Consider the following 27,108-nt stretch of genomic DNA (forward strand, 5'->3'; position numbering starts at 1 on the left):
AGACGGACAGACAGAGAGACAGACACGTCAAACTTATAACACCCCGTCGTTTTTGCGTCGGGGGTTAAAAAGTAGCCTATGTCACTCTCTATCCCTTTAACTATCACACACTTTCCCATTTATAATATTAAGTATGGATACAAATATTTATATTACATAGAAAACATCCATGACTCAGGAACAAAATACCTGTGCTCATCACACAAATAAATTTAATGCCCTTACCGGGATTCAAACCCGGGACCGCGGCGTAGCAGACAGGGTCACTACGTGCTAGGCCAGACCGGTAGTCAAATCTTTGGCTAGTATTGAGATACGTTTTTTTCTTAGACTTTATCCGTCTATTTATACGGAGTTACATATGTCTTTGCTTGTATGAATGTAGGGAGTCAAAACCATAATAATATATTATAATATCTGAATTGTTCTTTTATTGCCATTAAAAGTTATCTCACGTCCATAGACAATCGCGTGTTTATACTTCGCACTTACTCGCAGTTATTATTTCATATGCAGCATAGCTAGTTTCAGTAACGGTATTTTAATAACTAATTAATTGAATATGTTTTGTTTAATTTAATTAGTTTAATTAGTACACACATTGATTTGCACTGAATTTTTTGCGATGCATTATGTGCCCCTGACCAGCAATGCACGGTCGAGAAGTTTTCAAAGTTGCAGAACTTTCCTCATGAGAATTTGCGGTAACTTCTGAGAATGTTCTCGAGAACGAGAATTTATCAGAATATTTAGAAACTTCGTAGTTTATACCATAATTTCGTCGTACTCAGCAAGTCTAGACGTAGTCCCGTGGTAGTGCGCTGGCTTCGTATGCCGATGTTCTCAGGTTCGATCCTGACAGCGATCTTTTTTTTTATATTTTGACATGACCAAAGACAGGCATCAAGAAATAATCGTTCGGTACCTAATTTAAAAAAGTCTGGACTAAAACTGTGAAGTCTGAAAGTCGAAATGTTCCCTGAAGTATAGTGATAATTTAAACAACTTATTGGTAGGTAACTTATCACTTATCAACAAAATAGATAACTGTAATAGACAATATTATGTGCATAATAACATATAGTTTTATATTATGCCCATTTAAACTATATTTCTCGTTTAAACAATAAGTTTCATGTTGCAGGAATGTTCTGCGAACATTCTCATGTTTCCGCTTTTTGGGAATGTTCTGCAATTTCTACATTACTACCCCTGACTACATTTTATTATAGCTTCAGTCTGAAACTGTGCAGATGTAGAGGGAAATGTTTTTTTAACGACGAAGTTTTTTTCAATATTTTAATTTTGTGGTTAGGTTAGGTTAGGTTAAATATTAGCCCCCGACGCAAAAACGACGGGGTGTTATAAGTTTGACGTGTCTGTCTGTCTATTTGTCTGTTTCTGTGAATGTCTGTCTGTGGCATCGTAGCTCCCGAACGGATGAAACTATTTAGATTTAGTTTTTTTTGTTTGAAAGCTGAATTAGTCGCTATGTTTTATGAAAATCGGTCCACTATGTCGGGATTTTTCAAAATTTTATTTGTGTGGTTAGGTTTTTCACCCCGCTTAGGTGTTCGTATGCGATCATTTCTTTTTTTTCCGCCACTTTTATGAAATGTGATATTTTCGAAAAAAAAATATGCTGTTTCTACTCAGAATCATTAGCTTTTTCAGTCCTAGTAGTTACAAAAATTGTCCCGTACGATTTTTTCTTATTTTGTTATCTTATCTTATCTTATCTTAAATCTGCGGGGGCCCTTACGGATACACTTCGACCCATCGGGATCTTTTGTGCAATTACCCCCTACGATCCTAAGATCCTTCAGCTATTCAGGAGCTTCTCGACCATTTCCACGTATCGGGTGATGAGGCTCATGGGTAGCTCTCTGAAGTCCTTCGGTGCCAGGTAGCCTGCTTCTTATTTTGTTACCATTTTCCGTATATGTTGTGTTGGGTAACAAAAGAGGAAAGTAACAATAAATGTATGGAAATTCTGGGACACTTTTTGTCTCCCAGTGAGATTGAAAGTCCTCGTGATTCTGAGTACAATCGACCTAAAATTCCCTAAAAAAATTAAAATAAAAAAAAATGGCAAAAAAAAGAAATGCTCTGCATATCTGCATTGTTGACACTGCTGCGCAATCGTATGAGCTCAGTTTGGACCCGAGCCAGGCAACTATGCGATTCCGCCCTTTCCCACGAAATCGTGCCACTGTGTACTGAAGAGCAGTGAAAAACGGTCAAATTTTGTACAGTCGAGTTCATTAATATGTGTACATTTCTTCACCTTAACTCTATGCAATAAGGTGAAAAAATGTACACATATTTATGAACTCGACTGTTCATAAAATGGCCTATATTCATGGTGTTATTTTTTAAATATTCCGCACCGCTTGACTCCCGTGTACTTTTGAAGTCTGACCAAGAAATATATGACTACTAGCGTTTGCCCGCGGATTCGCTTGCGTTAGAAAAAGACAAAAAGTAGCCTATGTCACTCTCCATCCCTTCAACTATCTCCACTTAAAAAATTACGTCAATTCGTCGCTCCGTTTTGCCGTGAAGGACGGACAAACAAACAGACACACACACTTTCCCATTTATAATATTAGTATGGATTTGTAAAGAGGGCGCTGTTATTCTGATGTATGCGGTGACAGTTCATGTTTTTTTTTAAATACTAACTTTCCTTAAATTTTCAAGGTTGATTTTTATATATTATGTAAAAGAAATAATCATCATTCCCTGACCATTTTCGCCGGCCGTAACTTTTACCAGACGCTTGAAAGTGTCTCTAACTTACCCCAATTTCTCAAGCTACGGCCGGCGCAAATGGTTAGGAAATGATGATTATCAAATCCTAACAGTGTTTTCTAACACATATAAAAAAATCAGCCTTGAGAATTTAAGGAAAGTTAGTGTTTTTTAGAAAAACTTTATAGCACAAAAATGGCCGACGGGCCGAACTAGCTAATATGCAGACATTAAACGTCGATACGAACTCTAAATTATCCCAAAGTTTCATCCTTGAGAAAACGAGGAAGGCCAGACCTTCCTCGTTTTCTCAAGGATGGCTGGGGATGGCTCTGGCCTCTTAGTCCATGAACTGTCACTGCATACATCGATACACCGAAGCGCTGGTGGCCTAGCGGTAAGAGCGTGCGACTTTCGATCCGGAGGTCGCGGGTTCGAACCCCGACTCGTACCGATGAGTTTTTCGGAACTTATGTGCGAAATGCCTTGATATTTGCCAGTCGCTTTTCGGTGAAGGAAAACATCGTGAGGAAACCGGATTAATTCCAACAAGTCTTAGTTACCCTCCGGGTTGGAAGGTCAGATGGCAGTCGCTTTCGTAAAACGCCAAATCTTGGGATTAGTTGTCAAAGCGGACCCCAGGCTCCCATGAGCCGTGGCATGCCGGGATAACGCAAGGAGGGTGAGGATGAGGATGATTAGACGTCGATACGAATTCTACATTATCCCAAAGTTTCATCCTTGAGAAAACGAGGAAGGTCTGGCTCTTAAGTCTTGCCTTTGGCTAGTCTGTGGCCAAGAGTAAGCCCATTTATAAAAAAAAAAGTCCACAACATACAGCTCTCGTTGTGAAAATGTTCTCACCTGCATGTTCATAACCTCAATCTGCCTGGATCTATACAGGGTGGTCAAGAACTCGAGATGGGCCTGCATTTGTGCCAGGCGTGCCTCCATCTCTTCCTCTCGAGTGAGCCGGCCTGCAACAAACGGGTAGCTTAGTTGAGTAGTTTAAATCAGCAGTTCTCGAAAAGTTTGTACAAAACTTAAGGAAAAAGTTAAATTGTGTTTGTTTTTAAATTCCTTTTCTATTACCAAGATTTATTTCAATCAATAAGGGATGGACAAGTTTATCACGAAATGGTCCCGTCTCAGCATAATGCCGACCCGGAGGACAGCGCTGATCTTCCGACGAGACCATTTGCGAGATTTCATGAATTGAGATTTTAGTAAGTTTTATTTGGTCATTAAGGTTCTCTAGTATCTATATTTTCTTAATTATAACATTTATCCTCTTCCTGTATAATTATATCTTACGAAAGTCGACTTATATCACTCCGTTTTTAAGGCTTTATTGGAAATAAGTCGAGTGTAAACAATATCAATATATAAGTACGTTTTTGGCTTATGATAATTGTACCGTTTTTGATTTTAACTTCGAAATACAGTTTTGGTAATGATTCGTATGGTGTTACTAATATCATTCGAAAGTATTAAATAAAAATGACATAGTTGTGAAGAATTATAAGTGGTGAACAGAACTAAGCCTACTTGCGATTAAATAACGACTTTAAAACGCCCTTGTAAAAAAAATAACTTGGTATTAACAATGCCAATTTGACGTATTTTAACAAAGGCTGTAATGGATAAATAGTGGGTAGTATTTTTTTATTTAGCATTTAATAGTACATTGTGCATCAAGGGAAGGAACTTGAATATTACTGACGAGAGTAAGTTAAATCGCGACGGCATGCCAGAGCGATTTAATCACTCGAGTTTGTAATATTCATACTCCCCGAGTTACACACAATGTTTTTCATCACACTTGCAATATAAAAATATGTAAAAAGATAAAAAAAAATTAATACGGTACTAGAAATTTCATAACTCCCTTGGGAGAACGATTTTTCTATAACTCACGCTCCGCCTGCGTGCAAAATCACATTTAGTGTGCGAGTATGATGAAAAAAAAATGACGCGAACATTCATACTGTAGTGACTATAGCAAAACCAAGCATTGCTAAGAAATGTTACCAAACTAATTCACGTATCTTAATATCCTATTACGTTTTCTTAATAACATAGTTTCAGAAACAGATAAGTAGTTGGATTTATATGAGCCTGTAATATTGTGACTAAATTGTATTCGCAGGTGTTCGTTGGAAAAACAGTATTATGCAATATCTGGACCTGAAAAGAAAAGGTTATGAACCCCATCTACGGGACATATGCCGGTCTTGCCTTATAAATAGAAAAATGCTTATATATTCAAAATTTCAACGTTATTTTAATAATTATTTAGCACATTCTGCCCCGTTATTACGTAAAATAACAATGATTACCAAAGACATATTTATTTATTTAAGCAGTACCAACAGCTATTTACACAGATAATACAACAAATATAATCGTAAAAAAACAAAGAGCCAATTACAGTAACTCACAGGTAGTAATAGAATAAAAATAAAAAGATGCACACTTAGTGGACATATAACACCGCGTCGTTTTTACGTCGGGGGTTTAAATTACGGCCGAAACCTGGAAGCTGTGAGTAAAACCGGCCAAGAGCGTGTCGGGCCACGCTCAGTGTAGGGTTCCGTAGTTTTCCGTATTTTTCTCAAAAAACTACTGAACCTATCAAGTTCAAAATAATTTTCCTAGAAATTCTTTATAAGTTCTACTTTTGTGATTTTTTTTTTTTAAACATATGGTTCAAAAGTTAGAGGGGGGGGGACGCACATTTTTTTCCTCTAGGAGCGATTATTTCCGAAAATATTAATAATATCAAAAAACGATCATAGTAAACCCTTATTCATTTTTAAATACCTATCCAACAATATATCACACGTTGGGGTTGGAATGAAAAAAAATATCAGCCCCCACTTTACATGTAGGCGGGGTACCCTAATAAAACATTTTTTTCCATTTTTTTATTTTTGCACTTTGTTGGCGTGATTGATATACATATTGGTACCAAATTTCAGCTTTCTAGTGCTAACGGTTACTGAGATTATCCGCGGACGGACGGACGGACGGACGGACGGACGGACGGACGGACGGACGGACGGACGGACGGACGGACGGACGGACGGACGGACGGACGGACGGACGGACGGACAGACAGACATGGCGAAACTATAAGGGTTCCTAGTTGACTACGGAACCCTAAAAACGGACAACCCAGTCATTTTGACTAAGTAAGTTCGCTTGACACGCTAAGTATCCTTTACATTGGTCTAAGTATATAAAATCTGTAGAAAAGCCTTATTTATGATACTTTTAAATTGAACTTTTTTGCAGAAATGCAGAATGGATGCATCAAAAGCAGTGACATCGACAATCAATAATAATACTTTGTGCTATTTTTAAATCTCCATGTAGGTACTTAGTAATTCAGTAGGATGATAGATGTAGGGAAACCGCAGTTTCATTATTAAACGCAGATCGGCGGCGCCAGAGGACCCGCCCACAGAAGTTTATATCCATACTAATCCATACTATACTATTATTATAAATGGGAAAGTGTGTGTCTGTTTGTCCGTCTTTCACGGCAAAAGCGGAATTGCTGACGAATTGAAGTGATTTTTATTTGCTAATATTTTTTTCTTACTCGTGCCATGGGCTTAATAAGAGATCGACACATGATCCACAAAGCAGAATATCTGGACATAGTCTAGCCACTGTTATTTAAAAAAAATATAGTTCAGGATCTGTGTATGGCGGCCATTTAGAGAATGTGGCATGGTGCTTACTCTAACTCCGACTTTGATGTCGAATTTGACTATCATACATTGTTTATATCGATCTGGTTTAAGGTGGCTCGCTTAGGTTACCCGAAGCTCAGGCTGCGTTAGATGGCGTTAATCTGCAAATTACCAGTCTTATTTTTTTTGTGGAGTCGTACAGGCATTTATATTCTTTCAATTATGCTTCGCGAACATTTAATATTAAAATTGACGTATTACAACAAACATTCAACTTCTCATTGTAACGTTAATCCCCTTAATGTAGATAAATTTACTATTTTACACTATTTTTAAGTACCACTCACACATACAAACAGTGTTTTTGTATTCCTTCTAGTCGATAATTTCACGCGGCGACAGCTTGTTTAAATAGCCTTGCGGTAAATACGTGCCATCGCATGATTTGCATGGAAGTACTGGGTTCGAATCCAGGACTTTTTCTCTTTTTTTTAACACTACGTCGGTGGCAAACAAGCATACGGTCCGCCTGATGGAAAGCGGTCACCGTAACCTATGGACGCCTGCAACTCAAAGAGTGTCGCATGCGCGTTGCCGCCCCATTAGAAACTTGTACACTCCCCTTTGCTGCGTGTGCACAGCAAAAAGGAGTGTACAAGTTCAAAGGAGGGTTTGGGTTGCCGACGACTCAAAGGACAATAGACGGAACAAATTAGTTCCGTAAGTCCTCCCGTCGTCAGCACCCCACACCCTCGTTGAGCTCTGGCAGCCTTACTCACCGGCAGGAACACAACACTATGAGACACTATTTTTTGTTTTATTATTATACATAAATGTATATGTACTCGTACAGTAGTTACTGAGCGTTTTCCACAAAAAAGATTAAAAACCTATTCTCTTACATGGTAATAATTTTTGGGTTCGTCGAACTCAGAATTTCTAACATAATTATCCTAATCTGATATTTTTAAAAATTCCAAAAAAGTATAGATAAATTTTAGTTTCTAAACTATACGATTCGAATGATTTTTTTTCTAATTGTTTATTTTCGATGGAGCAAGGGTATTCAAATCGCTTTTGAAATCTTAAATTAGTAAATGAAAATGCAATAGTTAACTGAGTAACGTAATGCTTTAAAAACTCAAGTGGACTTTTTTTATCTAAGGAGTAATTTCGATAAAATATTATATTTAGCGAGGGTATTAAAAGTTGTGTTTTATATCTCAACTTAATAAATAGAAAATCAAAATGACAATAAAAAAATCAATATGTTCTCTAAGATAAAATTGATACCTTCGGCTCTCCATTCTTGCTCGGTCAATAAAAAATACGAAATTTATATCCAAAAAAAAATACAAAAAGTTTATAGCATCCTGGGAATCGAACGCACCTTCACGGCGTGACAGACGACTATTCACCAACGACGCCATTACATAACACGCTGTTACCGACGAAATTGGGCTATACATATATAATTATTTAAATTAAAATAATAATGTCAAATCCATCCATACTAATATTACAAATGGGAAAGGGTATGTGTCTGTTTGTTTGTCCGTCTTTCACGGCAAAACAGGAGCGACGAATTGACGTGATTATTTAAGGGGATTTAGTTGAAGGGATGGAGAGTGACATAGGCTACTTTTTGTCTCTTTCTTACGCGAGCGAAGCCGCGGTCAAAAGCTAGTTTATTATAAATGGGAAAAGCTGGTTACTCTATAATCTGAAGTGGAAGAATTCGTTGTTTCACCAAAGATAATGTGTGTTTGTTTGTTTGTCCGTCTTTCACAGCCAAACGGAGCGACGGATTGACATGTTTTTTAAGTGGAGATAGTTGAAGGGATGGAGAGTGACATATGCTACTTTTGTCTCTTTCTAACGCAAGCGAAGCCGCGGGCAAAAGCTAGTACAGCACGGGTAGCATGGTCGCGCGATAGACGATAAAATATCATTCCGTCCCTGTTGCACTATTAGTAAGTGCGATTATAGGGACGGCCAGATGTTTTATCATTTATCGCGCGACCATAATTGCCTGCCTGGACCAGATTATATTGATGATAATTATTATTTGTAACCATTTAGTTAATATTGTCTTCAGTTACCGCGATAGTTACTCATGAAATAAAAACTATGAAAACGGATTAAATCGCGTATAATGAGTTTAAAATTCATCCCGATGTTTCAAACACTTTACAGCGTTCGTGGTCAACGGGTGACTGAGGAAAAATTACAATGTGCAAAAGCTACCCATATTATTGTATATAACCATTTAGTTGTTGAAGAAAAACATTCACACAACAATAACATAGGTCAACCAGCTCAGTAAATGTAATACTTTACTAATACTATGCCCACACTATGACCTATGTATAATGTATTATACCTGACGTGTAATATTTTATTTTATCAACAAAGGCATAATAAAGGATTGTATTGTATTTTTGTATGAAAATAAAAAATAGGAAAGCAATATAGTAATAGTCAAATATTCCATTAAAAAAATAAAAAATACTTAATAAATCCATAAAAGTTCAAATGATTAAAAAAACTTCGGACTCGAACCCACGGTCTTCTGCATCATAGTCGGTCGTTTGACCGAGACGCCATTTCGATTTACATTAGCAGTGTCGAAATACACGATATGTATCTTTGTTGACAAAATGCGTCATTATTTCTGAGTCTGCTTGAGTTAACTAAACCAATATCTTTAAATAATTACTTGTCAAGAGCCAAATGTCACTGATGACAATGTCAACTAAAAATGCGCGAAATATGACGGCTCTGTGTCTGTACATAAAATTTGGCACGCACATTTACGTAAAATTAATAAAAAATTCACATGGATTTGTCCATGATTTCTGTATGAAACAATGTATTTCATTCACTACCGCGACGACGGATAATGTATAGTAGATGTATGCGCATATTTTTATTTAGTTGTAGTGTGCGGTGACTAAATAAATGGTAGATGTTTTTTGTATGGAAAGCGAGCCACCTTAAGCACTGTTCAAACACCATGAATGTCAATTAGACTTTGGCCTATGGCTAATTTTTTTATCTGTTTCTCTCATCCTGCTAGCATCAAAAATTTACGGCAATCCGGAACGTTGCTCAAAATTGCGTTTTTTTAAATTATATAAATTCACCGCATTTATTCTACAAGTACCCAATTGGAAAAACCATGAAGAGGACTCTTAAAGAATATATTTTGGCAGCATATTAACCTTTGTTTGTTGAAATCGTACAAAGAGTCATTGAAATATTCTCAAATTAAGCCAGATAGGGGTTGTCCGAAATTTATTTGCTAGACCTTAATGAAAGTACCATAAAGTCCCTAAAATAAAAAAAATATCAGACCTTCTTATATCAAATAGTACTTACCAATACCTTAAGATCATACTCTCGGAACATAATAATACAAAATTATGCACATGTCAACATTTAGACGAGGTTTGTTTTGTCCTTATACTTAACGATACAGTCCTTAGTTGAAGGGACGGAGAGCGACATAGGCTACTTTTTGTCCCATTCCAATCCCCACTTCCCTAAGGCACTGGTCCCACCGCGAGCTAGTAAGCTATGAGCTATCGGCTATAAAAACGAACAAAAGATAAGCACTCCCGTGCAAATAAAAGAGACACGGCTATTGTGATACCTCACCGCTGGGCGTGTAACCGGTGTAACTATAAAGATCGCCGCGTCTCTTTTTAACCCCCGACGCGAAAACGAAGGGGTGTTATAAGTTTGATGTGTCTGTCTGTCTGTCTGTCTGTCCGTCTGTCTGTCTGTTTGTCTGTCTGTGTGTGTGTCTGTCTGTGGCATCGTAGCTCCCGAACGGATGAACCGATATAGATTTAGTTTTTTTTGTCTGAAAGCTGAGTTAGTCGGGAGTGTTCTTAGCCATGTTTCATGAAAATCGGTCTACTATGTCACAGTCGGGGATTTTTTCAAAATTTTAATTTTGTGGTTAGGTTATATTTACACGGGAGTGATTATCTTTTGTTCGTTTTTATAGCCGATAGCTCATAGCTTACTAGCTCGCGGTGAGACCAGTGCCTTAAATGGGGGGTGGTGGTATGGAGTGTTCCGCAATTTTAGAATTCAACGCGAGCGAAGCGGCGGGCAAGAGCTAGTTTTAGATAGGTATTTATATTAAGTCATTCATTGTGATGGGTTAAGACGAAACATGTAAATATGTCCTCTCTTTCGATTTGGCAAAGACTAGCTTTTGCCCACGGCTTCGTTCGCATTAAATTCTAAATTTTCGGAATGCTCCATACAAACTTCCATCCTGCTCCCCCCATTTTTGAGAAGTGGGGGGGGGGGGGGGGCGCATTGTCATATGCCTACTTGGAAATAGTTATTTGTTTTACAAGCACGGAGAAAAAAGTCTCGTCCATGATACCTAAATAGTGTAATCTGAACGAGAAAATCTAGTAAATTCTGGGACAATTGTTCACATAGTATAAATAACTAAACCAGTCTGTTTAAATGCGTTGAGCTTAGTGAACTAGTTATCTTGTAATTGCCACACATTAAAATAGCGTGTATTACTAGAATTTTTAGTAATCATAACACGTGGACAGTACAAATAAATAATATTTTCTTGCAGAGCTTAATAAATGAAATGTGAACTTGACAATATATTCTTGTAAAGGTAATATATACATTACGTATCATAAAATAATAATATTATAAGGGTCACACAGTCAAATTGTGTGTATTACTAGATTATTCAGTATTTATAACAAATGGAGTGTCTAAATAAACAAAATAATGTAAACTCCACAAGAAATTCTTGTAAAGGTTATAAAACTTTAGTTAGGCCAATAATAGGTATCGTTAAGAATACAAGTCATCTGATATATATTGCATTCTCTTCATTTATGTAAACTTATTAAATGGTTGATAGAACAAGAAAGTTAGTTACAGGAACTGCATTTATGGTACTCTCTAATAAATATACAATTGCGTTAACTTGTTATATTTTTATCGGTACCTATGAATTTGTCTGTGCACTGTATAGACAACTAATATTTCTTGTAAATGTAAAAAAAGGTTTGTTGTCTATACAAGGTGGTTCAGTAGGATTAAAGGCTGAGCCACGCCAGATACGTGTACGTAGACGTGTGCGTGGCGTGCGCGCTGTAAAGTACGAATCTTCAAAAGAGATGATACACCGCTAGACACACACGGGTAACACGTCACACAAGCGGTGTAATCTCTAATGAGGATTCGTCATTTACACCGCGTACGCTACGCGCACGTCTACGTACACGTATCTGGCGTGGCTCAGCCTTTAATCCTACTGTACCACCTTGTATAGACAACAAACCTTTTCTTACATTTACAAGAAATGTTAGTTGTCTATACAGTGCACAGACAAATTCATAGGTACCTACCGATAAAAATGCAGGTTGCTAGGACCAGTTCCAAGAGACAGAAGCCTAGGGTTGAAACTGGGATCCGGAAACCTGGGTCACCCAGCATATGGAATGGATGCTATGAGCGGTGAAAATTGGTGAATCTGAAAGTAAATAAAATAATTATATAATTTGTTAAAAAATATATTTCAACGATCCTTAGTGCAAGACTTTGTTCATATATTCGTCAGTGTTAATAGAACCGTCTTTATTTCGTCCAAAATTTATATTTTGCAGAATTTTTCCACTTTTGTTCCACAGTATGGCATGGGTCTCAGGAAACTTGCAACCATTGTAAATCATCTGAAAAAGACATTAAAATTTCTATGAATAAATTTTACAATAATTAAAGTAATATTCTACGTCCACTTCAGATATATATAAATATTAGTTCAGTATTTAGATTTTTCCCACGTAATGTCGTATGAATTTGCATGCAATGTAAAATGAATACAACATTAAATGCCTTTTTACTCACCATTCTAATTATCTACTAAGTTCTACATGTACGGTACATGACTCACCTGCTTTTGCCATCTTCCATCCTTGCAAGAGTTTTTGCACCTCTTCATCCATTTCCTAAAATGGAAACTACCAAACGAATGGATAATACGTAGTGAGTACGTTTAACGATAAATAATATAACCTATTGCGATCCGCGTCCACGCGTGATCTCTCATGACACGTAAATGGCCGCCGACCACGCCGCAAGCGCTTTGACATTGCGTTTCGTTACACAATCAAAACATTTATTTATGCGAACAATATTTTTGTTATAACAATTATTTTTCGGTGTATATTACGAGAATATCATTGTTATTTTTTACATGAGGCGCAAAGTAAAATCAACTATACTGCTATAGCATTCACTAAGATATACAATGGTACTTAAACATGGCGTTTCGTTACAAAAACGAAACACATATTTATACTAACTAAATACTTTTTCAACAGAACTATTTGTTCACCAGTATACATTACGAGAATATTATTGTCATTATTTACAAGAGCTGCAAAGTAATACCAACTTATAAAACAGTCATCTCAACTATACTGCGATGGCATTCGCTACGATACAAATAATAGAGTTGACAGCGATGCGCACATATTTATACAAACTTAATATTTTTAAATATAACTCTTCGTTGAGTTTACATTACAAGAATATTATTTTTATTTCTTTACGAGAACTACAAAGTAATGGCAACGTATAAAAAAGTTACAGGAAGTATACTGTGATAGTAACCGCTAAGATTAAGATTGTAAAGATAATTTTTATTTTTTTGGCATTACAAGAAGCTTCTTGTTAATAGAATTATCGTAACCTTTATTCAATTAGTTGTAAATAAAACTAGAGTTCTCGTATATGTAATTCAAACAGAACTGTTTAGTGCATATTAATGTTTGCTTAGTTCTATTGAATTCAAGATATAGTAAACGTAACAATACAGTTGTTTTTCTTACGAGATTGTAGTATCAGTTACGATAAATCTATTTTACTAAACGTTCTGGTAGTATTGTTAAAATTTATTTTTTCTGTGAGGGGGCAAAGTTGTTTAACCGCACGTGCCAATATTGATACTCAAGCAAGCGAAAGATTCCAATATTGAACCGCGAGCGTAGCGAGTGGTTCAAAAAGTGGAATCTTGAGCGTGGCGAGGGTTTCAAGGCACGAAGGTTAAACAAACTTTGCCACCGAGTGAAACACACACTTTTTCACCACACCAACATGAACAAAATACTGGCTAAAAAACATCAAACTAAATCTAATCCATCAATTTATTCAATATTTATGATTCAAAATTATCATTTATAGGTAAAATCTACCAGCCAGCTTAAGACATTGAGTTAAAATTTGTATGAAATTCCTTTGGCCCCTTGTGGATAAAATGCTATTTTGCTATCTGTTTTCGAATAGCAAAGTAAGCCTTTACCAGTTGGTGTGGTGAAAATAAATATTTAATTTCATTTCAAATTAAAACCGATTGCAGCTGCTTAACTCGCAGAAAATAACCTGACCATAACCTAGTGGACCGTTTTTCATGAAACATGGCTAAGAACACTCCCGACTATCACCTAAATCTAAATGGACCGTTTTTGCATGAAACATGGACATAGGCCGTCGGGGGTTAATAACACAAAATTAAAATTTTGAAAAAACCCCCGACCGCGACGTAACTCATTTTCATGCTTCTAACAACAAAAAAAAAAAAACTAAATCTAAATCGGTTCATCCGTTCGTGAGCTACGATGCCACAGACAGACGCACGCACATACAAACAAACATACAGATAGACAGACACGTCAAACTTATAACACTCTATCGTTTTGCCGTCGGGGTTTAAAAATAAATTGGAACGTAAATCTTTGTATGGCTTAAATAGCTATTACCCTGATTGGAAAGGGGTTGGATATAGGTCGTTAAAACGGGGGTGTCAAGGTAGGGTGAACCGGGGAAAACTCGTTCACCTAAAAAATGGTTAAATGGTTTCCCATGGTAGCAAAAATATTTCCACCTTGGACGTCAACACTTGGATACCATATGTCCAAGATTTTATTTTAGTTACACTCAATATTTTTCAACACTTGCAAAATAAATATATGTAAATTTCATAGGTACTAATTTTGAAAATGAGTGCTAAATTTCGCCGTTAAACGTAAGTTTGGCGAAAAAATTAGAAACTGTGTAACTGTGATTTTGTTTTCAGTAAATAAAAAAAAGAGCTTCCGAGGGAAATAGTTATTTTCTCAAACATGCAATCAAATATTGTCTTTACGTTCCTTAAAATGGGCTGGGAAGTATCGCTTTTTGGGCGCAACAACTCAAGAGGACTGTAAAGGGATTTCATATTATTTTTTTAGGCCTAGGCCTGCAAAGTAACTTTTTTTTATAAAATATTGTCCTTTAGAGCATTTTTTTTTTCATTGTATGTTTGAGAAAAGCACTATACATGCCTCGGCGTGAAAACGGATTCCCGGCCTCGCTCGCACGCTCGCTCGCTATATACCCACTTGGCCGGAAATCCTCATTTTCCCGGCCTCTGATGTAATGTACTATTGTTATACAAGGGGGCAAAACTTTTCCTCTCACTATAGCGAGGAAACTACAACGCAAAAAAATGCGTTTATCACTGATTCCCAGTAGTTCCACAGGTGGTAAATCATCTTAATTACTAGATTCACCTACTTTTATCAATTTTAAAGCAGTTAATTTGACTTTATTCAAGGTCAAATTACTTTACCCACTAGTGGATAAAATGCGTTTTTACCCGCTGATATTAAATGACAAAACACGTGTTTCCGAGCTAGTGAGGGGAAAACAATATTTTCAGGCCAGATGGTGCTTTTTTACACACTAGTGCGAGAAGTGGTTAATTTGTTGTCAGGTCGAAACTTCGGAGGGCCATATGTACTGAAAAACGTCGAACCATACACGTGCGAAGAGGAAATTTGTAACTCGTGTCGATTTAAACCACTTCCTTCGGTCGTGTTTTAATTTATTGCCACTCGTTTCGAACTTCCTTTTTTACGCACTTGTATCGTAATGTACTAATATAGATCCGCCTGCATCCTATAGCACATTTAGTGTGCGAGTGTGATAGATAAGCAATTGTATTTGTACTCTATTGATGAATAAAAAAAGCCATGTGTATTTATATATATCTGAATGTTTAAACCAAAGAGGATCGAGTATTATAGAGAGTTACTGTCGAAGTAAAATGTGTAATCACAGTGCATAGACTGCCATCTCTTGACACAGGCTTAAAACTTTTGAACCTCAGTGTGCCTTAGTTTTGACTATTTGGCCCATATTCTTAGCTTGATATGTGTTAAAATGTCAAATATTAATATTAGCGCCATCTAGCTGAGCGTATCCCAAAGGTGTAATGCTATCTAGGCCAGCGTACCTTTTTCTGTATGGTACTTGTAATGGTATTGGGGGACCTAAAATACCATGCTGAAGGCTTTAGAGAATTAAATAAATTAGATTGATTAAGGTGTAGATGAATCTAAGGAGTCTGAGCTACTATATGGGGTAGTTGTAAGGAAAGGCACATGGCGATTTATAAAATTGAAATATATTATCGCAAATTTATTAAGGTATAGGGCGTTCCTATCAAAGAAATCTATAAGGCATTCGTTATATAAAATGAAATCAAAAATCTATGAATGCGAACTTGAATACACTACAGAAATACGTACTTGAGGAAAACAGTTTAGGCCTTTATCACTTGAAATATTTATATAAATTATAAGACAAAAGTGTATACAATACAAGTCAAGCCCATACCTTTGCGGGGACAATATATTAAATCAATGGCTCATGAAGTAAGGGAAAACCCGCTAAAACCCTTACTTCGCCTTATTAATGTAACGTCTACATACAATGTCTACATAACGTCTATAATTATGCTCTATTTAATACAACAATACAATAATTCATTAGGAATTGTAATAACAGAATTTCCAAGACAGTTTACTCTAAACACAGTTTGAGTTATAATAAATGCACATGTTGTTTAATCTGTAGGATATAACAATATAATATCGGTCGTCTCGTTTCAATCCTTTACGAAATGTATTTAGGTAAATTAGATATCTCAGGAACTCGAATCCTGGTTTCAACAAATATATATGGAATATATTTAACATAGTGGCGAGGCTCGAACTCGCACTAATATTCATCAATAAAATGTCATACAAGATATGTAACACAAAGCTGAAGAAACATTATACAGTTACTTTAAAATACTAATTAACCGTCACAAGGTTATAGAACCTGCCCCAACAATAAATCCAGATTATAAAGCAAGAGTTGAACTTGCCTTGCACTTGACAAAGATAATTAAATATTTATGTTGTGTTACTTAAAATACAACTTGAGATGTTTGGGTAAAAGAGGTACTTAGCTCGTTTATCGCCGGATCCGGAACCACTGGCTTTATTTTCTACTATAACTAGTAATTAAAATTTAACAATTATTACAATTATATATGATCAGGGCACAAATTGAAACAAAGCTGGAAAGACTTGGGTCTCCCTTCGAGTCTAAAATCAGAGTGTCCTCAACTCCCGGCCTTCATCCTAACTGGAGTCCCTGCAACCCCAACTTATTTCTAGTTACGCTAATATCAACTTTATTAACAATGATATAAGGATTTCGTCGCTACAATTATCCAATTGCGCCCACGCTTTCTCTATGGGATCTTATCCCTTCCAAGGCTCTGATTTGTGCGCTGTCTCGCTCTCTCTTACTGCAGCGGTGCACGTTGTCTCGTTCGGCGTGGTCGGGTCTTCATAGGAACCCCCCGCTGTCACTTTTGCAACGAAGGGTACGGTCATGGTCAAATGCCTCGACACATGGGCTCCAGATGTCCTGGAAACAGTTTACCAAGGAGAGTAGACTTTGTATGGAATAATATACCATATTAGAGTATAATTACGTTATAGGTTTGGCGTACTGTGCATTGTGCGATAGCGGTTTTTCTGTTGTTCCAGTAAACTCATAAATAAATCTTATAATGGGTTTTGTTTTTAAAATTCTATAGAATATCTTTTAACTAAAATATTGGGTAATCCGAGAATGGGAAACTGCCTGCTTTCTATTTTTATTGCCGCCCTTTTTTTTCGGCTAGCCATTTTAGATTTATTACTTTTAACCGATGGCAATTTTAATCACCTATTTATAACTACTTAGTAAAGCACGTATTCACGTATGTGGAATACGGGTTGCCATCTCACGCCCCTCTCTGGTTAGTCGAACAAAATTACCCTGTCTTCCACGTAACCTATATAATATGAATACGAGAACTTGGAAAAAATGTAAACACCTTTTATTTATATCTTAATAATTATCGATGGAATCTGGCGTTACTTTGTGCACGTCCACAATACTCAAATCTAGAAAACTACTTTATTAATCCGCGAAAAGGTAGCGCGCTTGTCAATCAATGCTATCCTGCTACTCGCGTCTTTGTCCCAATGTTTACAAAACGAAAGGTAGCTTTAAACAAGTTAATTATGCTTCTTTCTTCTCTAACAAAACCACACTATGAGACTTGTAGTGGGCAATAAACCAATAACAATAATATCTTAGCGCCGGCGCCTATACTTCTGAAGGAACTACCTGACGTTTGGGCACGGATAATAAAATAATAATGAATTTAATATTTTAAAATATAACAATTTTTATAGTATCTTATTGTTTGCACTTAGACCGTTACAATTACTGCCTCTAACGATTAACCATATGTCTCTTTGCACAAACGACATCCTATCTTAGAGCGTTATTTGGAAGTGCTAATGAAATTTAATTAATTTTGTATCTTGTATTTCAAGCTTTATGCGTTTTCATATAATTATCTATAGTTCACGTTAACCAAGTACACTACAGTTTGTGTTAACAAGATCTCTTGACATCACCATACTATCTTCGAAATTCACACATCGTCACCTTCCCAAGATACTAAGTTGCAATCACACATCTCCTTTCACAACCACGCATTACCCTGGCCAGGGATTTTCCACACGAAGTTCACACATAAGACCTCTAGTTTATTGATTACAATTTACAATCAACTTTCAATAATACTTGATAGCTTGTAGTAGATTATTACATATGTAAATAACACCTATGTTGTCGTCAAGAGATCTCGCATCTCAAATTACACTGATCAAAATAATTTTGTGTCATATAATTTATATTGTGGCATAATAAATGTCTATTTTCTATTTAGGGACATTTATTTAAATCATTAAATTTGTTGAGTATAGCTGTCATAAAATAAAACCCTTTGTCATCTCTATTCTTTAGGGTATTTAGATAGTATTATGATAGTGATGCCAGCTAAATGAAAATTCACTTTAACTTTTGTTAATAAGTGATGCAATTGAACTTTTGTTATGAAATAATGATTTGAACAGACAATGGCCTGACCATACGTCATGTAATGGTATTATGGCTCTATTTAGTAAAGTTTGGACAGACAAATACCTCAGCCACACACCTCAGAGTCACTTCCTCACGGACAGGGCCTGATCTACTATAAAACGCGTTCGTCTGAGACGAGAGAATTAATTCTCGGGTCACACTGCGTCCAGCGTGAGCGGAGGCGTAGAAACAGTCCTTCCTGAGCGTAAGTGAGATGTACTACTCAGGGCAGCCCTGGGTGCCAAAGCTTCTAAAACTGACCCCGTCTGTAATACTTACGAGGACTGAAGTACTCAAAACGTGAGGCTACGTATCAAAGTATCGTAGGGGGGGTTAGCGAATGCGCAAGCGCATGGTAGGGCATTCATTTGTAATGATTTGGTGTCAGATGTTAAACGGTATACCTTTGACACAACTTGTGAGTGATCACTGCGGCTAACCCCGGCGCCTCAGTTCAAGTGAAGTCAGGTTATTCCACGCAAGCCGTATAACCTCGATGTGTTTTGGCAATTAATCGATTCCCTATGCCCGTTTGACGAATGAACGTCGTTAACCCAAAGGTAATCTAATTACAGTTATTTATAATTGATAATGGCGTTCCTGTTCTAAGCATATCGCTATGAACAACCCAGTGATAGCGTACTTACAAGTTCACCCCAGTCAGGTGGATCCCTTACAAGTTCGCGTCAAAACTGCCAATACACATCGAAGCTTTGGTGCCGTGGCATCAGTTCTAGTCGCCTATTAAAGCCAGGTACGTAGGGTATGCCAGGTATTAACTTTTAATTAAATACCCTGTTGTCTGTCCAATTTAGGTATACTGCTTGCTTTTCATCATGTCAATAAGGCAATTAATATTTAGGAGTCTAAGATGCAAAACATTAATATTATTAGTGTTGTTATTAAACACACATTGATTTATTAAAATAGACATAATCATGTAGGTAGTTATAGGAATTGTCCTCCTTATTATCAAAACGCATTCGGCCAGAAATACAACAAAACTTGACACAAATTACCTATTGTGTAATAACGTTTTAGACTTCTACTTCAACCGCTTATCCATGTATGTATTAATCGCAAATTTAATTTATACTTTCGTTACTTGAGCTGTGTAATAAACCGTTAAACTGGGTTTATATGTATGACTTTAAGTATAGGTAATTCACTGAAACGTAATCTTTATTATTCTAAATAAGTTTTAGTTATAATAACACCAATAGTTTAGGCTAATGATAGTAAATGTATTATAATAACAACATAAAATTACAAAATACTAGGGTAAGTAATAGAGAATTATAAGGTTTAAAGCTTCTATTATTAGATCGGTCACGTAAGTTCCTTTATGATAACAATAATAACCGAAAATCGAGTAGTAGCTTTAACTTTCAAACTAAGGTAAGCAATATGGAATTCAGACACATGTTCTTTTTTCATTCTTGTTTTATCTATTGTGATAAATGTATGGTTATATAATATTCTACCTGCTTCGTAAGATGCTTCACTTCAACGTTAACTAGTATCGACAAACTATATCAGTGACTGGTGATTTAAGCAGATTAATAACGTGTATTCGACTCACAAAATATTTAGACATACATACATACTACATCCTTTATGTCTGAAATAACTTCATATTTATATATCTACGCAAAATACATTCATACATAGTATATTTTACATTGTTGGAATAATTTATAGGTAAGCAGCAAATGAAATTATAATCCGCCTCAATGTCATCAAATCTAGATTTGAAAACGGAAAATGTTTAAATAGTACCTACTGCCATTTGATTGGTCATCATCTCTTAGTTTCTCCGAACTTTAATAAAAGCAACAACATTTGAACGTTACTACGACGTCTATATATGCACCAGAAATCTACTTTGGTAATTTTGTGTATCATCACAATATCATTTGACATTCTCTTTATCGCAAGCCTTCACAATATCATAAAATTTTCCTTTAACTGAACTACGAGTAGATACGTTTATCTGTTAATCTCTAATGCATCTATCTGCTTATGTAGTTTATTCGATTGAACTAACTGCAAGCTATTCTTTATTTTAATATTAGTCGCCAATATTAAATCATAATCTGTATCACCAAGAGTGAAAATAATATACCACGCCAGTCTTGACAAAATTAGTATTATTTTATTATATGTATGTATGTACGGTCAATTTTTTTTTCCGACACGCTTTGTTATATAATAACCTGCTATATAATCTCGAACTGCCCAGGTAACACTATCCCGATTATTGACCGTCATTTACATTTTAGTTACAACTAAACATATTTCTAAAACTGATACTAGATTACTGATTTTAAGTTATATAAATCGCGGGAACAACTGACTCCTGCTATTTAAATATCAGCACAAAACACGCTATTGCACACAAAACACACACAGATATACAATAAAATTCAACGGAATAAAAGTAGGTATACTGTCTTGGAATTTCTGGTTGTAAAACATTACAGCAAACTACATACACAAATATTGTTAAAACTGCTAATCATTATAGCACTTTATACAGCAACTTAACACCCCTCTCAGACTCTTCATAGGTAATCGAAGTGATCGTCATAAGTATTAAGTTTATAAAATTTAAGGTTTCCTACGTTGTGTTTAATTTTTAAAAGTTAGAAGTTCTTTTTCTAGTTGTGTCTTTTTGTAAATGATTTTAGACACAAGCACTAGATCCTGGTCACGGCACCACGTGTAATGGTATTGGGGGACCTAAAATACCATGCTGAAGGCTTTAGAGAATTAAATAAATTAGATTGATTAAGGTGTAGATGAATCTAAGGAGTCTGAGCTACTATATGGGGTAGTTGTAAGGAAAGGCACATGGCGATTTATAAAATTGAAATATATTATCGCAAATTTATTAAGGTATAGGGCGTTCCTATCAAAGAAATCTATAAGGCATTCGTTATATAAAATGAAATCAAAAATCTATGAATGCGAACTTGAATACACTACAGAAATACGTACTTGAGGAAAACAGTTTAGGCCTTTATCACTTGAAATATTTATATAAATTATAAGACAAAAGTGTATACAATACAAGTCAAGCCCATACCTTTGCGGGGACAATATATTAAATCAATGGCTCATGAAGTAAGGGAAAACCCGCTAAAACCCTTACTTCGCCTTATTAATGTAACGTCTACATACAATGTCTACATAACGTCTATAATTATGCTCTATTTAATACAACAATACAATAATTCATTAGGAATTGTAATAACAGAATTTCCAAGACAGTTTACTCTAAACACAGTTTGAGTTATAATAAATGCACATGTTGTTTAATCTGTAGGATATAACAATATAATATCGGTCGTCTCGTTTCAATCCTTTACGAAATGTATTTAGGTAAATTAGATATCTCAGGAACTCGAATCCTGGTTTCAACAAATATATATGGAATATATTTAACATAGTGGCGAGGCTCGAACTCGCACTAATATTCATCAATAAAATGTCATACAAGATATGTAACACAAAGCTGAAGAAACATTATACAGTTACTTTAAAATACTAATTAACCGTCACAAGGTTATAGAACCTGCCCCAACAATAAATCCAGATTATAAAGCAAGAGTTGAACTTGCCTTGCACTTGACAAAGATAATTAAATATTTATGTTGTGTTACTTAAAATACAACTTGAGATGTTTGGGTAAAAGAGGTACTTAGCTCGTTTATCGCCGGATCCGGAACCACTGGCTTTATTTTCTACTATAACTAGTAATTAAAATTTAACAATTATTACAATTATATATGATCAGGGCACAAATTGAAACAAAGCTGGAAAGACTTGGGTCTCCCTTCGAGTCTAAAATCAGAGTGTCCTCAACTCCCGGCCTTCATCCTAACTGGAGTCCCTGCAACCCCAACTTATTTCTAGTTACGCTAATATCAACTTTATTAACAATGATATAAGGATTTCGTCGCTACAATTATCCAATTGCGCCCACGCTTTCTCTATGGGATCTTATCCCTTCCAAGGCTCTGATTTGTGCGCTGTCTCGCTCTCTCTTACTGCAGCGGTGCACGTTGTCTCGTTCGGCGTGGTCGGGTCTTCATAGGAACCCCCCGCTGTCACTTTTGCAACGAAGGGTACGGTCATGGTCAAATGCCTCGACACATGGGCTCCAGATGTCCTGGAAACAGTTTACCAAGGAGAGTAGACTTTGTATGGAATAATATACCATATTAGAGTATAATTACGTTATAGGTTTGGCGTACTGTGCATTGTGCGATAGCGGTTTTTCTGTTGTTCCAGTAAACTCATAAATAAATCTTATAATGGGTTTTGTTTTTAAAATTCTATAGAATATCTTTTAACTAAAATATTGGGTAATCCGAGAATGGGAAACTGCCTGCTTTCTATTTTTATTGCCGCCCTTTTTTTTTCGGCTAGCCATTTTAGATTTATTACTTTTAACCGATGGCAATTTTAATCACCTATTTATAACTACTTAGTAAAGCACGTATTCACGTATGTGGAATACGGGTTGCCATCTCATACTGAGGTATTATTTATTTATATTTCATGTATTACGCCTGTTGACGTGTAAAATAGCCCTTGTGGCCTACATGCTAAATAAACGTTTGTATTTGTGCCATGATATGATAACAATAATAACCGAAAATCGAGTAGTAGCTTTAACTTTCAAACTAAGGTAAGCAATATGGAATTCAGACACATGTTCTTTTTTCATTCTTGTTTTATCTATTGTGATAAATGTATGGTTATATAATATTCTACCTGCTTCGTAAGATGCTTCACTTCAACGTTAACTAGTATCGACAAACTATATCAGTGACTGGTGATTTAAGCAGATTAATAACGTGTATTCGACTCACAAAATATTTAGACATACATACATACTACATCCTTTATGTCTGAAATAACTTCATATTTATATATCTACGCAAAATACATTCATACATAGTATATTTTACATTGTTGGAATAATTTATAGGTAAGCAGCAAATGAAATTATAATCCGCCTCAATGTCATCAAATCTAGATTTGAAAACGGAAAATGTTTAAATAGTACCTACTGCCATTTGATTGGTCATCATCTCTTAGTTTCTCCGAACTTTAATAAAAGCAACAACATTTGAACGTTACTACGACGTCTATATATGCACCAGAAATCTACTTTGGTAATTTTGTGTATCATCACAATATCATTTGACATTCTCTTTATCGCAAGCCTTCACAATATCATAAAATTTTCCTTTAACTGAACTACGAGTAGATACGTTTATCTGTTAATCTCTAATGCATCTATCTGCTTATGTAGTTTATTCGATTGAACTAACTGCAAGCTATTCTTTATTTTAATATTAGTCGCCAATATTAAATCATAATCTGTATCACCAAGAGTGAAAATAATATACCACGCCAGTCTTGACAAAATTAGTATTATTTTATTATATGTATGTATGTACGGTCAATTTTTTTTTCCGACACGCTTTGTTATATAATAACCTGCTATATAATCTCGAACTGCCCAGGTAACACTATCCCGATTATTGACCGTCATTTACATTTTAGTTACAACTAAACATATTTCTAAAACTGATACTAGATTACTGATTTTAAGTTATATAAATCGCGGGAACAACTGACTCCTGCTATTTAAATATCAGCACAAAACACGCTATTGCACACAAAACACACACAGATATACAATAAAATTCAACGGAATAAAAGTAGGTATACTGTCTTGGAATTTCTGGTTGTAAAACATTACAGCAAACTACATACACAAATATTGTTAAAACTGCTAATCATTATAGCACTTTATACAGCAACTTAACACCCCTCTCAGACTCTTCATAGGTAATCGAAGTGATCGTCATAAGTATTAAGTTTATAAAATTTAAGGTTTCCTACGTTGTGTTTAATTTTTAAAAGTTAGAAGTTCTTTTTCTAGTTGTGTCTTTTTGTAAATGATTTTAGACACAAGCACTAGATCCTGGTCACGGCACCACGTGTAATGGTATTGGGGGACCTAAAATACCATGCTGAAGGCTTTAGAGAATTAAATAAATTAGATTGATTAAGGTGTAGATGAATCTAAGGAGTCTGAGCTACTATATGGGGTAGTTGTAAGGAAAGGCACATGGCGATTTATAAAATTGAAATATATTATCGCAAATTTATTAAGGTATAGGGCGTTCCTATCAAAGAAATCTATAAGGCATTCGTTATATAAAATGAAATCAAAAATCTATGAATGCGAACTTGAATACACTACAGAAATACGTACTTGAGGAAAACAGTTTAGGCCTTTATCACTTGAAATATTTATATAAATTATAAGACAAAAGTGTATACAATACAAGTCAAGCCCATACCTTTGCGGGGACAATATATTAAATCAATGGCTCATGAAGTAAGGGAAAACCCGCTAAAACCCTTACTTCGCCTTATTAATGTAACGTCTACATACAATGTCTACATAACGTCTATAATTATGCTCTATTTAATACAACAATACAATAATTCATTAGGAATTGTAATAACAGAATTTCCAAGACAGTTTACTCTAAACACAGTTTGAGTTATAATAAATGCACATGTTGTTTAATCTGTAGGATATAACAATATAATATCGGTCGTCTCGTTTCAATCCTTTACGAAATGTATTTAGGTAAATTAGATATCTCAGGAACTCGAATCCTGGTTTCAACAAATATATATGGAATATATTTAACATAGTGGCGAGGCTCGAACTCGCACTAATATTCATCAATAAAATGTCATACAAGATATGTAACACAAAGCTGAAGAAACATTATACAGTTACTTTAAAATACTAATTAACCGTCACAAGGTTATAGAACCTGCCCCAACAATAAATCCAGATTATAAAGCAAGAGTTGAACTTGCCTTGCACTTGACAAAGATAATTAAATATTTATGTTGTGTTACTTAAAATACAACTTGAGATGTTTGGGTAAAAGAGGTACTTAGCTCGTTTATCGCCGGATCCGGAACCACTGGCTTTATTTTCTACTATAACTAGTAATTAAAATTTAACAATTATTACAATTATATATGATCAGGGCACAAATTGAAACAAAGCTGGAAAGACTTGGGTCTCCCTTCGAGTCTAAAATCAGAGTGTCCTCAACTCCCGGCCTTCATCCTAACTGGAGTCCCTGCAACCCCAACTTATTTCTAGTTACGCTAATATCAACTTTATTAACAATGATATAAGGATTTCGTCGCTACAATTATCCAATTGCGCCCACGCTTTCTCTATGGGATCTTATCCCTTCCAAGGCTCTGATTTGTGCGCTGTCTCGCTCTCTCTTACTGCAGCGGTGCACGTTGTCTCGTTCGGCGTGGTCGGGTCTTCATAGGAACCCCCCGCTGTCACTTTTGCAACGAAGGGTACGGTCATGGTCAAATGCCTCGACACATGGGCTCCAGATGTCCTGGAAACAGTTTACCAAGGAGAGTAGACTTTGTATGGAATAATATACCATATTAGAGTATAATTACGTTATAGGTTTGGCGTACTGTGCATTGTGCGATAGCGGTTTTTCTGTTGTTCCAGTAAACTCATAAATAAATCTTATAATGGGTTTTGTTTTTAAAATTCTATAGAATATCTTTGTACTGAGGTATTATTTATTTATATTTCATGTATTACGCCTGTTGACGTGTAAAATAGCCCTTGTGGCCTACATGCTAAATAAACGTTTGTATTTGTGCCATGATAAACACAGTTAGCAGGTACTCTGGGCCGAGACAGTGATTTTTATCCCCCGACGCAAAAACGACGGGGTATTATAAATTTGACGTGTCTGTCTGTCTGTGTGTTCGTCTATCTGTGGCATCGTAGCTCCCGAACGGATGAACCGATTTATATTTCGTTTTTTGTTTGACAGCTGAGTTAGTTGGGAGTGTTCTTAGCCATGTTTCATGAAAATCGGTCCACTAAGTCGAGGGTTTTTTTTTAATTAAAATTTTGTGGTTAGGTTAAGTTATTTTACTTCCAAATTTCTTGAGTACGAACTTAGCCTAGTTCCCCCTAATATATACGGCTTCAACCCAATGTCCAATCATGTCACCGCCCACCACTTGGTTATAGTATGTCGTGCCACTTTGCACCCTAGTGCGTTTCCCATTATTTTTCCATAAGAGTTATTTCAACTCCGATTGGTATTAAAAAGCAATACTTATAGTTCTTTTACTCATCATCCTACTTGCGTTATCCCGGCATTTTCCACGGCTTATGGGAGCCTGGGGTCCGCTTTTG

General features: G+C 35.8%; 1 protein-coding gene across 1 annotated transcript in view; it reads right to left on the minus strand.

The window, feature by feature from the left end:
- LOC125241327 (alpha-1,3-mannosyl-glycoprotein 4-beta-N-acetylglucosaminyltransferase A-like) overlaps window positions 1-27,108 on the minus strand; it is a 148,806-nt gene that overhangs the window by 21,206 nt on the left and 100,492 nt on the right. The window contains exon 3 of the mRNA XM_048149742.1: window positions 3,619-3,731. Within this exon, the coding sequence (XP_048005699.1) occupies window positions 3,619-3,731 (113 nt within the window). The remainder of the gene's footprint in view (window positions 1-3,618; window positions 3,732-27,108) is intronic.

The sequence above is a fragment of the Leguminivora glycinivorella genome, chromosome Z, assembly GCF_023078275.1.
Source record: "Leguminivora glycinivorella isolate SPB_JAAS2020 chromosome Z, LegGlyc_1.1, whole genome shotgun sequence".
NCBI lineage: Eukaryota > Metazoa > Arthropoda > Insecta > Lepidoptera > Tortricidae > Leguminivora > Leguminivora glycinivorella.